General features: G+C 41.1%; 2 protein-coding genes across 2 annotated transcripts; one reads left to right on the forward strand and one right to left on the reverse strand.

Moving 5' to 3' along the window:
- Positions 1 to 2,526: 2,526 nt before the first annotated feature.
- Positions 2,527 to 7,313, reverse strand: NDUFA11 (NADH:ubiquinone oxidoreductase subunit A11). Its single transcript, XM_039338517.1, has 4 exons — positions 7,157 to 7,313; positions 4,076 to 4,168; positions 3,016 to 3,138; positions 2,527 to 2,885 (listed from the first exon to the last, which is right to left on the reverse strand). Exons 1-4 carry the CDS (start codon positions 7,236 to 7,238, stop codon positions 2,773 to 2,775), a joined length of 411 nt encoding a protein of 136 aa, XP_039194451.1. The 5' UTR covers positions 7,239 to 7,313; the 3' UTR covers positions 2,527 to 2,772.
- A 255-nt stretch (positions 7,314 to 7,568) lies between these two features.
- VMAC (vimentin type intermediate filament associated coiled-coil protein) lies at positions 7,569 to 10,832 on the forward strand. Its single transcript, XM_039338412.1, has 2 exons — positions 7,569 to 8,014; positions 9,518 to 10,832. The coding sequence occupies exons 1-2, from the start codon at positions 7,761 to 7,763 to the stop codon at positions 9,864 to 9,866; spliced, it is 603 nt and encodes a 200-aa protein (XP_039194346.1). The 5' UTR covers positions 7,569 to 7,760; the 3' UTR covers positions 9,867 to 10,832.
- Positions 10,833 to 13,701: the final 2,869 nt, after the last annotated feature.

Genomic DNA, 13,701 nt, shown 5'->3' on the forward strand with positions numbered 1-13,701 from the left:
ATAGATGCCAATCTGCTGCAGGAGAGATGGCATGTGAGGGGCACGCTTCCAAGTGGTGTCGCTAATTGCCAGAAGCCTGCGAGGAAAGGAGGTGCCACTGTACTTCTCTAGCCTTGTGTTCTCCAGCTCAGGGAGAAGGGAGTGCTATTTTCATAACTACCGTATCAAAAGTATGTCATGGTGACCCTTTTCCAAAGCAATTACAAAGTTTCAACATTGCAGTAGTTTTTCAAACAGGAAATGGAGACTTAAAGCAGCTGACTTTAAAGATTCAACTGGAGCAGAAAGATTGAAGGGTCTTTTTCAGAATTATAAGAGACGTGTATCTCATACACAACACAAAGGCTGTTGCACATTGCAGTTAACTATTTTTATTTCCTTAGAAGCAAACTTGGAAGTCACACTGAATGGGTTTGCTAAAGCCCCAAATAGGGATCACTTGTCATGTTAAGATATGGTTTAATCATGCTTTGTTGAATAAACCACTTAGGGCCCTATTGGGTTGAAGCAGCATGTTAGTTAAAGTAAAATGTTAGATTTGCATACTGTGATAAGCCACAAACCATGGCTTATAAACCAGAATGGCTAGGACTATACCACTGGCTAAATCACAAATGTCAGTCACATTTTGATAGGTATCTAATTTATATAAAGCAATATACTCAGGAAAGCTAATAGTTAAAACTAGTAAAAGGTAAAAAAGTAAAGGTTTCCCCTGTCCAATCATCTCCAACTCTAGGGAGTGGTGCTCATCCTAACAGATGGAGCCAACCTTGTCTGAAGATGCTTCTAAGATCATGTGGCTGGCATGTAAATAAAATTTAAATATTTTAAAAGAAGAAAAAGTTACATGAGATTTATCCAATAAAAGAAGATGGTGGCAGATACATTATTCAAGTAAAAAGTACTACACCATTTTGGACAAATGGCTGTCCAGTCTCTTCTTAAAGACTTCCAGTGTTGGAGCATTCACTGCTTCTGGAGGCAGGTTGTTCCATTGATTAATTGTTCCAACTGTCAGGAAGTTTCTTCTTTGTTCTAGGTTGCTTCTCTCCTTGGTTAGTTTCCATCTGTTGCTTCTTGTCCTGCCTTCAGGCGCTTTGGAGAATAGCTTGACTCCCTTTTCTTTGTGGCAGCCCCTGAGATATTGGAATACTGCTATCATGTCCCCCCTCCTCCTTCTCTTCATTAAACTAGACATACCCAATTCCAGCAACCGTTCCTTTTATGTTTTAGCCTCCAGTCCCCTAATCATCTTTGTTGCTCTTCTCTGTACTCTTTCTAGAGACTCAGCATCTTTTTTACATCATGGTGACCAAAACTAGATGCAGTATTCCAAGTGTGGCCTTATCAAGGCATTGTAAAGTGGTATTAACATTTCACGTGATCTTGATTCTATCCCTGTTAATGCAGCCCAGCACTTCCTCAAAGAGGGAGGTAAATGCATGTTTATCTGATTGTAATGATTATTTAAAGATGTGTTTGTATTGTTTTGTTTCTATTGTATATCATCCAGAATTGCATGCATGAGATGGACAGCTAAGTGAATTTAATAGATTGATAAATGCTTGAAACTATTGGTGAGAGCATTGTACTTAAGCATATAGTCCTTGATTTACAACTGTAACAGAGCCGGCACATCACAGTTGTAAGTCATCATGGTTGTAAATCAGTTCACCCATGTGAGTGACCTAATTCTACAACCTTATTTGTCATGGTCATTAAGTGAACACTGTGATTGTTAAGGAAACCAAAGATTTCCTCTGGGCCGGTTTTTCCAAAAACTGGAAGTAAATGCTGGTTTTCAGAAAAACTGCCCCCAAATGAAGTCACATCACCATGGGATGCTGTAAAAAGCCATGAGGGCCAGGGGAGCATCTGACATGCAGTCATCTGAATGTGGGTGGGGGACAGTTGGTGCTACCTTGGAACTGGATTGTAAGTACCCCCAGAGAGAACCATCGTAACTTTGAATGGTTGCTAAGTCACAAGTTGAGGTGTATCTGTACTAGCAAAAATTTGCCTGAAATACCCAGCTTTCAGAATATGACAATATATTTTTTTATATGACCATTCTGCATTTTTGCTTCTACAATTTATTGCAGACTGTATAGATATAGGTATGGCTACAGAGCCTTTATGGATAAGTGTCTTGGTCCTGAACCTGGAATTTTCTATTTCTATTTATAAATCCCATATTTTCTCATCAGGGCTGCATTCAGGTAGTTCTGGCCAACCTGGGAGGAACCAAGTTAGGGAATTATGTCTATATGAAATCCCTACGTGGAGAAGCAACCCAGCTCTAAATACTGGGAAAAGCAAGTGAAGGAAAAAGATTCCAGTCTTATTGTGAGTCTCCTGGAAACACATGGAAGTAGCACCTGTTGGAAACAAACACGGAATCAATGGACCCTTGGTTCAATCCAGTTTAAGCCCCTTTCAAGTTTAGTATCTCCAGTATTGTCATCCAGCTCAGTCCTGAGGGAGCCATTTTTAGGGGGGAAAGCTAAGCATAAAAATGAATAATAAGCTACCCAAACACAATTATTTATTTGGGTGTAAGTTCTTCTCAAACAGACAATTCAGTGAAATCACCACTTTATCATATGTACAAGTTATGTCAACATCCTTCAATTATTTCTAAATATTTATATCGTTTGGAAACACCATGAGCTTCAATTAGTGACTAGCAATTGTACATACGACAATGCTTTTATATATGATAAAAGAAGTCAGAGAAGGACGTCTGCTTTTAGAATTAGGAAGTCCAAGTTATTGTCGAGGAAGTACCAAAAATGTCCAGCCTTGCTGCCTGCCAACCTTGACAAAAGCTGCTAACGCACCAAGACCAACACAAGCTGAACTGCCGATAACAAAACTGTTAGCTGAAGAGGGAGAAAATAAACATTGGTTAGATCATAGACTATAGATTATATGTTATAATTATTCAGTTCAAATCTCAAAATATCCTGAGTACGTAAAAACAAAAAAACCATTGGTGTGACCAATACTAACTTTTGGCTCCTATCATTGCCCCGGATGCACATCCTCCAATGAAGTAGTTCATGGGGTCTTCTGGAGCGTCTCGAAGCTCAGCACTGATGCAAGATGTTGCCGCAAAAACTGCCCCTAAGGTGGCTATGGAGGAAAGAGAGCAGAAGCTAAAAGAGAAAAGCCATGTCCAGTGAAACAAGGAAAGCTTCCCAGGCCCACTGCAGATCGCCCAGGCAACCCAGCAGCGCTATGGTCGTCACGCCTTCTGCCTGCGCCCTGTAGCATCAAGTGTGTACAATGGGGTGTGAGGGCAGAGTCTTGTCTGCTGCCTGGCTGCCATGTCCTTGGCTGTGTTGCTCTGCGTGGGCCACGCTTGGAGGTGTCTCTTTTTCAGGGGGGCTGCTGGAGAGGAGGGGGTCGCGGAGGGAGGCAAGGCTGGGGCAACGGAACGTGTGCCCATAGAAAGGGCTCCGAGTGCCGCCTCTGGCACCCGTGCTATAGGTTCGCCACCACTGCCCTACTGTTTTCAGCTAAGGGCTGTTCTCATATCAAGTCACTATTGAAAAGGCAGCGCTCAATCTCTGAGCATCTATCCCCAATATTTTTGTGCAGGAGATATACTCCCCTCCTGAATTTTAGCATCTCTTGAATAGAACAAATTAAAATGATTATTTACTAAAATCTACCCATAAGCTTATAAATATAATACAAGTTAGTACTTGAACAGGGATTTAAGAATTATTAAACTTCTAGGCTTGATGTTATTAACTTACGCTTTAATCATAAGTTATTTTTTTTTAAATGTGTAAATTAAACTTGAAACACTGAGTTTAAAAACTGAGATGTAAGTACAAATCAAACACAGTCTAAAAGAAATGACATACAAATGAAAATGAAACCTTGATTACTTCACACATTGTTTTAAGCCATAATTTCTAATTGGCTCGGTTCACATAAGAGAATTAGGATCAACCATGATTTAGAACCACAGTGCTTTCATTCATATAATATGCTAAGCCAAAACCCAATAAGCCGTACTGATTTGCATCTGAATGCTACTGATCAAATAAGCAGACCTTACCCATAGTGACAGTGGATTTGGTTACTCTCATAAGTCCTTCTAGGGTTGTTTCTGGTGTGTACAGAACTACATGGTAAGTTGAGGCAATAAGACCTACAGGAAGATTTAAAAAAAATGGATGACAAGGAGGTTAGTAATACCAGCAACAACAAAACCCTTTATTAATTTAAAATAAGGAAAGTAAACAATTATAATGAACTATTTTTTTTTTTATTGGCAATTTCATAAACACAATTCCATATATACAGAGGAATGTAGGCAATTCTCAACTTATGGCCACAATTGAGCCCAACATTTCTGTTGCTAAATGAGACATTTGTTAAGTGAGTTTTGTCCAACTTTCTTGCCCCATTTGTTAAGTGCAGTTGTTTAAGTTAATAAAATGGTTAAGTGAATCTGGCTTCCCCATTGACTTTGCTTGTCAGAAGATTGCAAATGCTGTTCACATGGCCTCAAGATACTACAATCATCATAAATATGAGTCAGTTGTCAAGCATCTAAATTTTGATCACATGATCATGGGGATGTTGCAATGGTCATAAGTATGAAAATGGTCCTAAGTCACTTTCAGTGGCCATTGTAACTTTGAATGGTCACTAAATGAACTGTTATAAATTAATGACTGCCTGTACTGTGCCTATCCACATCACTATATCAAAATCTAATTATTAATAGATAAAATCATATTGTTTTAGTATACTGACCATGGATTAAAACAGGGTAACACCACAAAGGCTGCACCTAACAATTTCTCCTCAAATGGGGCTAGGCTTTTTAAAGCAACCTTCTCAATCTGATGTTCTCCTAAGCTGTAGTTCTTGAATTTCAGCACCAAGGAAAATCTATCACTCTATCCTGTGAAGAGTATCTAAGACTTTGCCTTTGCAAAGGTCAAAATATAAAAGTAACATTGAGACCAAACATACTTAAAACCAAATGTAAAGAAAAATATATTTATTTTATCATATATGTATACCACACTGGTTATAAATTTTATTGGGATGTATAAACTTGCGTATAATAGTATATTTAATCAAAATGTGGAATTAGATTTGTTAAAGGATTTAACAGAAACCATAATACCTATTTTGGAAATTATATATTGTTTATAGATAAGATAACCTTTATTGTCATTTTTTTTTTATCGTGGGCATAGCGGCACATATCAAAAATGAAATTTAGTTGCCCGCTCTCAAAGTGAAACACATACGTGACACACACCTAAACATACTATGTACAACGTATGTATAGACCCACACCCACACCCCTACATATACATAACAAATATTAAATACTATCCAGCTTGAATATATAACAGAAGGAGGAAGTTTGAGAGTTCACAAGGTTAATAGTGAATGCCAATAACCTACTTTAATATAGAGGTTATGAAAAAGGCTATCAATGCATTTTCATTTTAAAGTTCACATTTTCAGTAAACTTTCAATGACTTTTTCAAATGTTTCAGTATGATATCTGAGGTTTGCCACTGATCTTTCTTCATTCATGGAAGGAACAAAATAGAGATCAACTGGAGTCACTCCCACCTGGCTGAAATCAAGATTATTTTTATTTATGTGTGCCTTGCCTTTATTATTTTTACAAATAACCCAAGGCAGTGGACATATCTAACACACCTTCCTCCTATTTTCCTTACAACGACAACCCTGTGAGATGGGTTGGCTAAGAGAGTGTGACCGGTCCAAAGTCACCCAGACTTTCATGGCTAAGGTGGGACTTTTAACTCATGGGCTCCTGCTTTCTAATCTGGTGCCTTATTCACTAGACCAGGAGTAGGCAACCTTGGCTCTTTTATGACTCGTGGACTTCAACTCCCAGAATTCCTGAGCCAGCATGCATTAGACCAGTGTTTCCCAAACTTGACAATTTTAAGGCATGAGGACTTCAACTCCCAGAATTCCACAGCCAGCAACGCTGGCTGTGGAATTCTGGGAGTTGAAGTCCACATGCCTTAAAATTGTCAAGTTTGGGAAACACTGCACTAGACCAAAGCGAGTATGAATGTTTTAATGCATGCACACTTCCAAAACCATGTCTGTCCATAATGCAGTATGGCTCGTCTACTCTGAAATCCCAAGTGCTATCATGGGTGATGGGGAAAGGCAGCAGTAGTAGGCTATCCTGCAAGGTATGATGGGGGAGGGGGTGAATCTCCTGCAATCAGTATGTAGTATGAAGGAGTTTACCAATGAGAACAATGACCTTACAGTGTACAGGTAGGCCTTGACGTACGACCATAATTAAGCCCAAAATTTCTGTTGCTATGCAAAACAGTTAAGGGATTTCCCCCCCCCCATTTTATAATCTTTCTTGATACAGTTGTTAAGTGAATAACTGCAGATATTAAGGTGATCCCATGACTCTGGGACACTGCAACCATCATAAATATGAGTCAGTTGCCAAGTGTCTGAATTTTGATCATATGACCACAGGGATGCTGCAACGGTCATAACTGTGAAAAATGGTCATACATCCCTTTTTTCAGTGATGTTGTAACTTTGGATGGTCACTAAATGAACTGTTGTAAGTTGAGGATGACCAGTACCCACATTTGCTCTTCTAGGGGTTTCCCAAAGATACACAGAAAGGACACAGATGATCAAGGGAATGCCACTTCCTGGGCAGCTGCTGTGCAAGGACCACCGAGCCCAGCAAACGGATGGGAGGGGTAGTCCTGCCAGCAAGCCAATTGGAACCCAGCAAGCCTGGAACAACAACTCCCTCCATATACCATGCAGAGCTTCGGCATGGAAGCCCATTTCTTTCCCGGGAAAGCGCTTTTTCCGCCGGGATGCTTAGGACCAGTCTGAGCCGCCCTCTGGGATGGGTTGAGATGGAGGCTATGCTGTGAGGGCAGGTCCTCCTTAATGCACAATACGCAGAAGGGCACAGGGAGGCTGTGTAGACGAGCCCACAGAAAAGCTCGACAGCGACGGCGGTTCAAGGAAAGGGATCTTTTTTGTCACGATTCCCGGATGGACTGGTAGTTAACTCGGGATAGCTTCCGAATAAAACACGGACGAGGAGCCCTACGGTAATGGCCCGCCTCAGTTTGGTTCTCACCGGTAAGGGCCCCGAGGCGCCCCGCAAGCCAGGTCTTACGGAAACAGTGCGTCCCGTCCAGAATCTCCCCGTAATTGGTCATGTTGACTGACGCAGACCGCGGCGACCGGCGGAACTATCCCGGGATTTCACCAAGGACACTAGGATCTGATCTCGCGAGATCTTGGCCTAGAATTATACACGGGCCAATGGCAAGTCGAGGTTTGTAAGGATGGGACGGGATTATAGGGGAAAGTAGGCGCAGCCTCATTGACTATTGGGGGCGTAGCTCGTTCCGTCAGAAAAAAATAATTGATTGGTTTGTGGGTGTGGCTTCGCATGATTCCCATTGGTAGATGCTTGGGCGGTAAAGTGGAATAACGCCGCGCGTGCTGTTTCTACTTGGGGCCGTTAGGGCAGGACGTCGTAAAGGCAGGCCCGACTGGGCTCTAAAGCCTGTAAATCTGACAGAGCTTCAGTCAAGCGGCTGTAATAGCAGGCGTGGACCCATTTGTCATTCTCTCAGGACCCATTAGTGTGACTTCACTTCTGATTGGTCAGTCCGAATGAAGGGCGCGGCATGGTTTCTTTGTGGAGGGTGTGACTTGCCTTCCTATTGGCCACGATGCGCGGGCGGTGGGAGGGGCGTCCCCGGACGTCGTCGTCGTTGCCGTCCATGATGTCTTCATCTTCGCCGCCGACGCCGGTTCAGATTCGCGAGGCTAACGCGCATTTGGCAGCGCTGCACGGGCGGGTTGCAGAGTTGGAACGGCGGTTGGCAGCTGCGGAGCGTACGGTGCACGGCCAGGCTGAAAGTCTCATCCGGAAGGATGCCGAGATGCGCCAGGCGGTGTTCGGGCTTCGGGAGGGCAAGGACAGGTACTGACCTCGAGGAGGACTAGAATCTTCGTTAGAGTGACTTTGTAATTTGTGAACGAATAAAAGATTTTGTAGAGAACTCGTTGCACGTAGATCCGTTGCAGTTTCTTTGGGCGTGGGGCTTTCTGTATGAAGTTGGGTCCTCTGAGCTTTTGGTGGCTGCTGCATGATATATTCTGGGGGGCTTTTCTCCTCTCTCAATCTTGCTAAACAATTTGTCATTTCTCAGGATTAGGAAATAATTGGATTGTTAAACCAAATATATGTGTACTAAATTTCATGGTAGGAAATAGCTATCCCAGCTGGAACTTCAAGAACAGATTAATAGGAAAAGAGATGCCAGTTTGAGGTTGGACTGGCTGTGGATATGAAGGCATTCTCAGCATCTTTTCCTGCTGAATAGCAATTGTGTAATTGTTCCAATGTGCTTCAGGCAAGCTGAAAAATTAAGCAGCAGGTAGAAATCCTTTCAAATACATTATTTCCAGGTTTACAGCACAGGCAACCGAGGGCTTCCCTACTAGCAAGCCTGTCTGCTAACATCTTGCATACGATCATCATATTCCAATGGATAACTTTCCTCTGTGACATGTGGCTTTGTCTTAGGAAAAAGGACTTAAACATAATTTTACCAGTCCTTTTTACCATCATATATTTTTATTTTATTTTTTAATTTTAGATTCTGCTCATCTTGCTCTCAGAGTGACTCTGGTGGGTGTAACAGTTAAAAGTATAAAAACATAAAAATCATAGTCTTTGACTTAATTTGTTTAGCAATTGTTCAAAGTTACAACAGTGTTGAAAAAAGTGACTTCCAACTAGTCCTCATGCTTAGAACTGTTGCAGCATCTCTGTGATCACATGACCAGAATTCGGGCATGTATTTATGATGGTTGCCGAATCCTGAGGTCACATGATCATCCATTTTTGACCTTCCTTCGATAAGTTAAGTCAATGGGAAGCTGGATTTGTTTAATGACCATGTGATTCCCTTAACAATCACTGTGATTTGCTTAATGACTACCGCAAAAATGGCCATATATTTGGGCGCAACTCACTTAATGGCTGCCTTGCTTAACAATGGGGGTTCTTGCCCCTATTGTGTTCGTAAGTTGAAGACTACCTGTGAGGATACAATATATCAATAAAAGGGAGCCAAGTAAAAGAAGGATAAAAAAAGTTTAAAGGCAGAGGAAGAGGCTTCAAGGCATTGACCATCTTCACAGCTGTGAGCCCTTTGCAAGTTGGCAGAGCCAGGTCTTCAGACTCTTGAAAGATCAGGAGAGTGGGGTCCTCTGTGGGAAGGATATTCCAGACAGTGGGGGAAGCAGCAGAGAAGGCTCTTTTCCTAGACCCAGCCAGCTGAAATTCTTTAACTACAGTATTCCGTAACATACCTTTTCTGCCTGATCAGGTGAGATGGGGCAATGTGAGGTGGATAAAATGGTTCCTCAGGTAACCTGTTCTTTTTTGTTTTTCCCCATCTGTTTTTTTCTTCCAAAGGGAAATTGCCATATTGGAGGAAAAGCTACAGTCTTCTGAACAGTATGCACAAAAACTGTTAAATGTGATCCAGGAAAAAGACAGTTTGATCACGCAACTGAGGCACAGAAGCCGCCTGTTGACTAAGATTTGTCGTAGCCGTCCAGTCCTGGACAATCTCTTGGCCTACATGGCTGAAGGGGAGCAACTGAGTCCTGCCCTTGGTGCACAAAGTGATGCCAACTCACCAGATCACAGCCTGTCATTGGAGACAAACTGTATCCCAGACCTTGATTTGGATACCAAAGACTTTTCACTTGGGGATGATGAACAGGATTCAGATAAGACTTTGTTTGGGACAACAGTGTAGATGGACAAGTTTCTTGGGTCCCATATCTGAGGCCTCTTTTTTAAAAAATCATTTAAATAGGGTAATACCACTTTTTTTTTTTTATTCTAACCTGCTCAGGCTGGAGTTGACAGTGACTTTTTAAACCAGCCACTCTAGTAATAGTTTTGTGTACCAGCAGACTTTTTTTGGTTTGTGGCTTAAAAATTATGCCTTTTTTCCTGCACCCCTTAATTGGATGTAGGGTACCTGAATCTGTAGGACAAATTATGACAGTCCCAGCATCTTCCAATATTGGTATAATGGGTTCAAACTACAAGGAAGGAATTCAAATTAGGGTTAGTCATCAGGAGGAATTTTCTAATTGTTACAAGTTATCAGCTAGTAGAACAAATTGTAAAATACTTGGTAAGTTCTCCTTTGCTAAAGGAGATGTTCTAATGAATCCTGCAGGTGACCTCTATGGTTCCTTCTAATTCTGTGATTACATAATTTCAGATTTGCATGTGCCACACGGGCTAAACGATTTAAAATATAAAATGCACGAGGGCAGCAAATCATGCCTTTGCTGACAGACTTGGAAATGCCACAGTTAGAAAGAAGAATGTTATTTAGATACCAGTATCTTTTTAACAGCCATAGTTAAGGCTGGAATCCTGGAGTTCAGTCCTGCTAGTACAGGTAGACCTCTACTCACAACCATTCATTTAACAACCTTTTGGAGTTAAGAAGGCTGTGAAAAAAAGGGACTGCTAATCAGTTCTTGCACTTACGACCATTGCACTATCTTGGCAGTGAGGTGATCATAATTTGGGCATTCAGCAATCGGCATGTATTTATCATGGTTGCAGTATAACAGGGTGACGTGATCACCATTTGCAGTCTTCTAAGGCAGAGGTCCCCAATCATTTGGGCGCCAGGGACCAGTTCCATGGAGAGAGGTTTTTCCGCAGACCGGAGAGGGCGTGGTTTTGTGTGCTGCCTGCATCCTGCGGATGGGACTTTTCTTGTTTGTACAGACCGGTTGCTGGCATGTCGTGGCCTGGTACTGGTCCACGGGCCGGGGGGGGGGGATAGGGGATCCCTATTCTAAGGGGACTTCCAACAAGCAAAGTCAATGGGGAAGCTGGATTTGCTTGATGACCATGGCAAAAAAAAAGTTGTAAAGTGGGGTGCAACTTAATTAACAACTGCATTACTTTGTGAGAGAAGTTGCACTCCCTATTATGGTCATAGGTTGAGGACTTCCTGCATTCATTTATACTGATTGTGGTAAAAGATTATTTCCTTTCATTGGGCAGCTTCATCTCCTTTCAAGATTTACCCCTTAACAACCTTACTGAAGTAAGTTTTTGTAGTGGAGTAATTCTAAGTCTAATGCATTTTCTGCTTGAGTGTAACTTAATCCATCTTTAATCTGGATAGGCAATTTTTTAGGAGGGGGAAAATCACAGAGAATAGGAATCTTCTTTTTCAGCCTGTTTGAGCAGAGAATTTCAGCTTGAAGTATTATGTCTGCTTGCTTGAGCAGGAAAAGGAATTCAATCATCTTTTATTTATGGTCTTATTGGTGGTTAGGAATTTTCCATGGCAGGTATTAGCAATAACAATTGATTTATATATTGCTCTATAGGGCCTTACAGCTCTCTCTGAGTGGTTTACAATGTCAGCATGTTGCCCCCAACAATCTGGGTCCTCATTTTACCAACCTTGGAAAGAATGGAATGCTGAGTTAACCTTGAGCCCATCAGGATTTAAATCCAGACTGTGGGCAGAATTAGCCTGAAACACTACATTTTAACCACTGAGCCAGCAGGTATTAACTGTATCTGTTGTCAGAGTAGGTCACTTGTCTCTTTAAAAAGCATAAGCAAGCAATGACTGTGAGAGCTTTTGAGCCAACTCCCAGAATTCTTTGGCTAGCTTGCCAGTTTCTTTCTAAGCCTATGAATCAGTCAGGAAAGATCAGACAGAGCCTATGATTTTAGCTTCGAGGAGGCGGGGGGAGGGGGGGGAAAGACTGGTTTATTTTTAACACTAGTAATTTTGTGTCAAAAATGTTACCCTAAGCTTGCTAAAAACGCTGGTAACTTCTATTGAGTTAGCTGAGATCCATTTACTGGTGAAAACCTGGAAGTTGCTTCATCTTTTGGCTATTTTCCTTGCCTGCCTTCTTGGCCAAGCACATTATTACTGTTCAAAATATAGGGAACTGGCAACCAGTGGGTTTTTAATAGTATTTTCCCCTTAAAATTGAACAAACTTGCAGGGCTGCTATAAAATCTAAATAGAAAGGTATAATTATTACTGGCCTGGGGTGGAAAATTAGGGAGATTGTCCCTTGTTTTGATTCTATCCTAATCGAAAATGGACAGTAAAACAATAATTGCAGCATTTTAAGGCAATGCTTCTCTACCTTGGCAACTTGAAGATATGTGTATTTCAATTCCCAACTGGTTGGGGAATTCTGGGAGTTGGTCCACACATCTGCAATTTGCCAAGATTGAGAAACGCTTATGTTAAGGGATCTTGAGGTATAGAGGAAATAAAAGGGAAGCAAAATCCAGTGGTTCAGGCAATGTGTGTATATTTCAGAGGAAAGTAGAAATGTCTTCAGGGATCCAATCCGGTGAAGTTCACAAAATTCCAGCAACCTAAACAGCCATGAAACTGCCTTGATGTCCTCTTAATCCCATTTTAGCCATGTAGCTTACAAAATGGCTAAAATGGTAATAGCAACAATATAATTTCCCAAGATTCTGCTTTTTCTTGCATCCAGTCTTTCCCATTCTTGTCTGCCCATATGGGTTGAGTTAACTCTTGTAATCCCCTTGGGGGAGTTGCAGATTTTCTTCTGCTATTTTGGCAACCATTTTTGTTCTATAATTTGCTGTATTTCCACAGAATAATTAATTTCTTGAATGAGTGGTTGCAGTCCTAAGCACTCTTACCAGGAACCATTGGGACTAAATACTGAATACATATGTAGAGGATTGGTTTATTTAATGCCTGTTACTTTTATTTTGAGTCATGTATTTACTGACAACTGAAAAACCAGTTAAGTGCCTATGGGGATTTTGTTACACTAGGTCCTCAATCTAATTTTTCTTGTTGGAAGCAAAATAATATTAAAAAATATTTTGGTATACTTGATCTGTACTGTGTTCTGGTGTTTTTCTCACTGTTTTCTAAATGTTTTACATGAGCTTTCAACTAAGATATGATTCCTAGCAGGAATATAAAACTGCCTGATTTTATGACCATTCTCACATTATTCTCTTTTTTAAAAGGCTGATCAGTTACTGTGATGTGAATCTTTTCCCCAAGAAATTTCTCAAAATTCTGAGAGCTCAAGAGTCACAGAGTTAAATAGATTTAATAAAGAGCTAAATATAAAAATATGTATATATATATTTAACTATTGTTAGCTGCCCAGAATCATGAATTTGAGATGGGTCATATAAATTGAAATAACTTTCAAAAGGTTAAAGAACCATAAGTACAACAGAGAAGGAACTGAACTAAGAGCAGGAGATTCATTTCAGATACACATCTAGAGCATTTGCAAGGACTGTATCAAAGTATTCAACACAGGATGCTCCTAGACTATGTTTTCGAGTTGTGGACTGGAGGCACTTTCTTTCAGCGTGCCTGGCTGAGGAATTTGGGGAGTTGAAGTCCACAAGTCATAAAAGGGCCAAGTTTGAAGACCCCCCCCTGATCTGGACTCACAAAATGGCACTATCTGCTTTTCTCATATTGTTGTATTTTATTCTCTACTTTTGACACCGCTTGCCATCTCTTAGGCCTCTATGCTTTCAGATAGTTCTCAACTTACAATTGAAGAATTATGGTC

Source organism: Crotalus tigris, unplaced genomic scaffold (genome assembly GCF_016545835.1).
Source record: "Crotalus tigris isolate CLP2741 ecotype Arizona unplaced genomic scaffold, ASM1654583v1 scf7180000017701.1507938, whole genome shotgun sequence".
NCBI lineage: Eukaryota > Metazoa > Chordata > Lepidosauria > Squamata > Viperidae > Crotalus > Crotalus tigris.

Coding starts and splice junctions, on each gene's coding strand:
- VMAC (XM_039338412.1), top strand. CDS start 7,761: ATGCGCGGGCGGTGGGAGGGGCGTCCCCGGACGTCGTCGTCGTTGCCG. Junction 8,015..9,517: donor CTTCGGGAGGGCAAGGACAG/GTACTGACCTCG, acceptor TTTCTTCCAAAG/GGAAATTGCCATATTGGAGG.
- NDUFA11 (XM_039338517.1), bottom strand. CDS start 7,238: ATGACCAATTACGGGGAGATTCTGGACGGGACGCACTGTTTCCGTAAG. Junction 3,139..4,075: donor CAAATCCACTGTCACTATGG/GTAAGGTCTGCT, acceptor TTTCCTCCATAG/CCACCTTAGGGGCAGTTTTT. Junction 2,886..3,015: donor GGCAATGATAGGAGCCAAAA/GTTAGTATTGGT, acceptor CTCCCTCTTCAG/CTAACAGTTTTGTTATCGGC.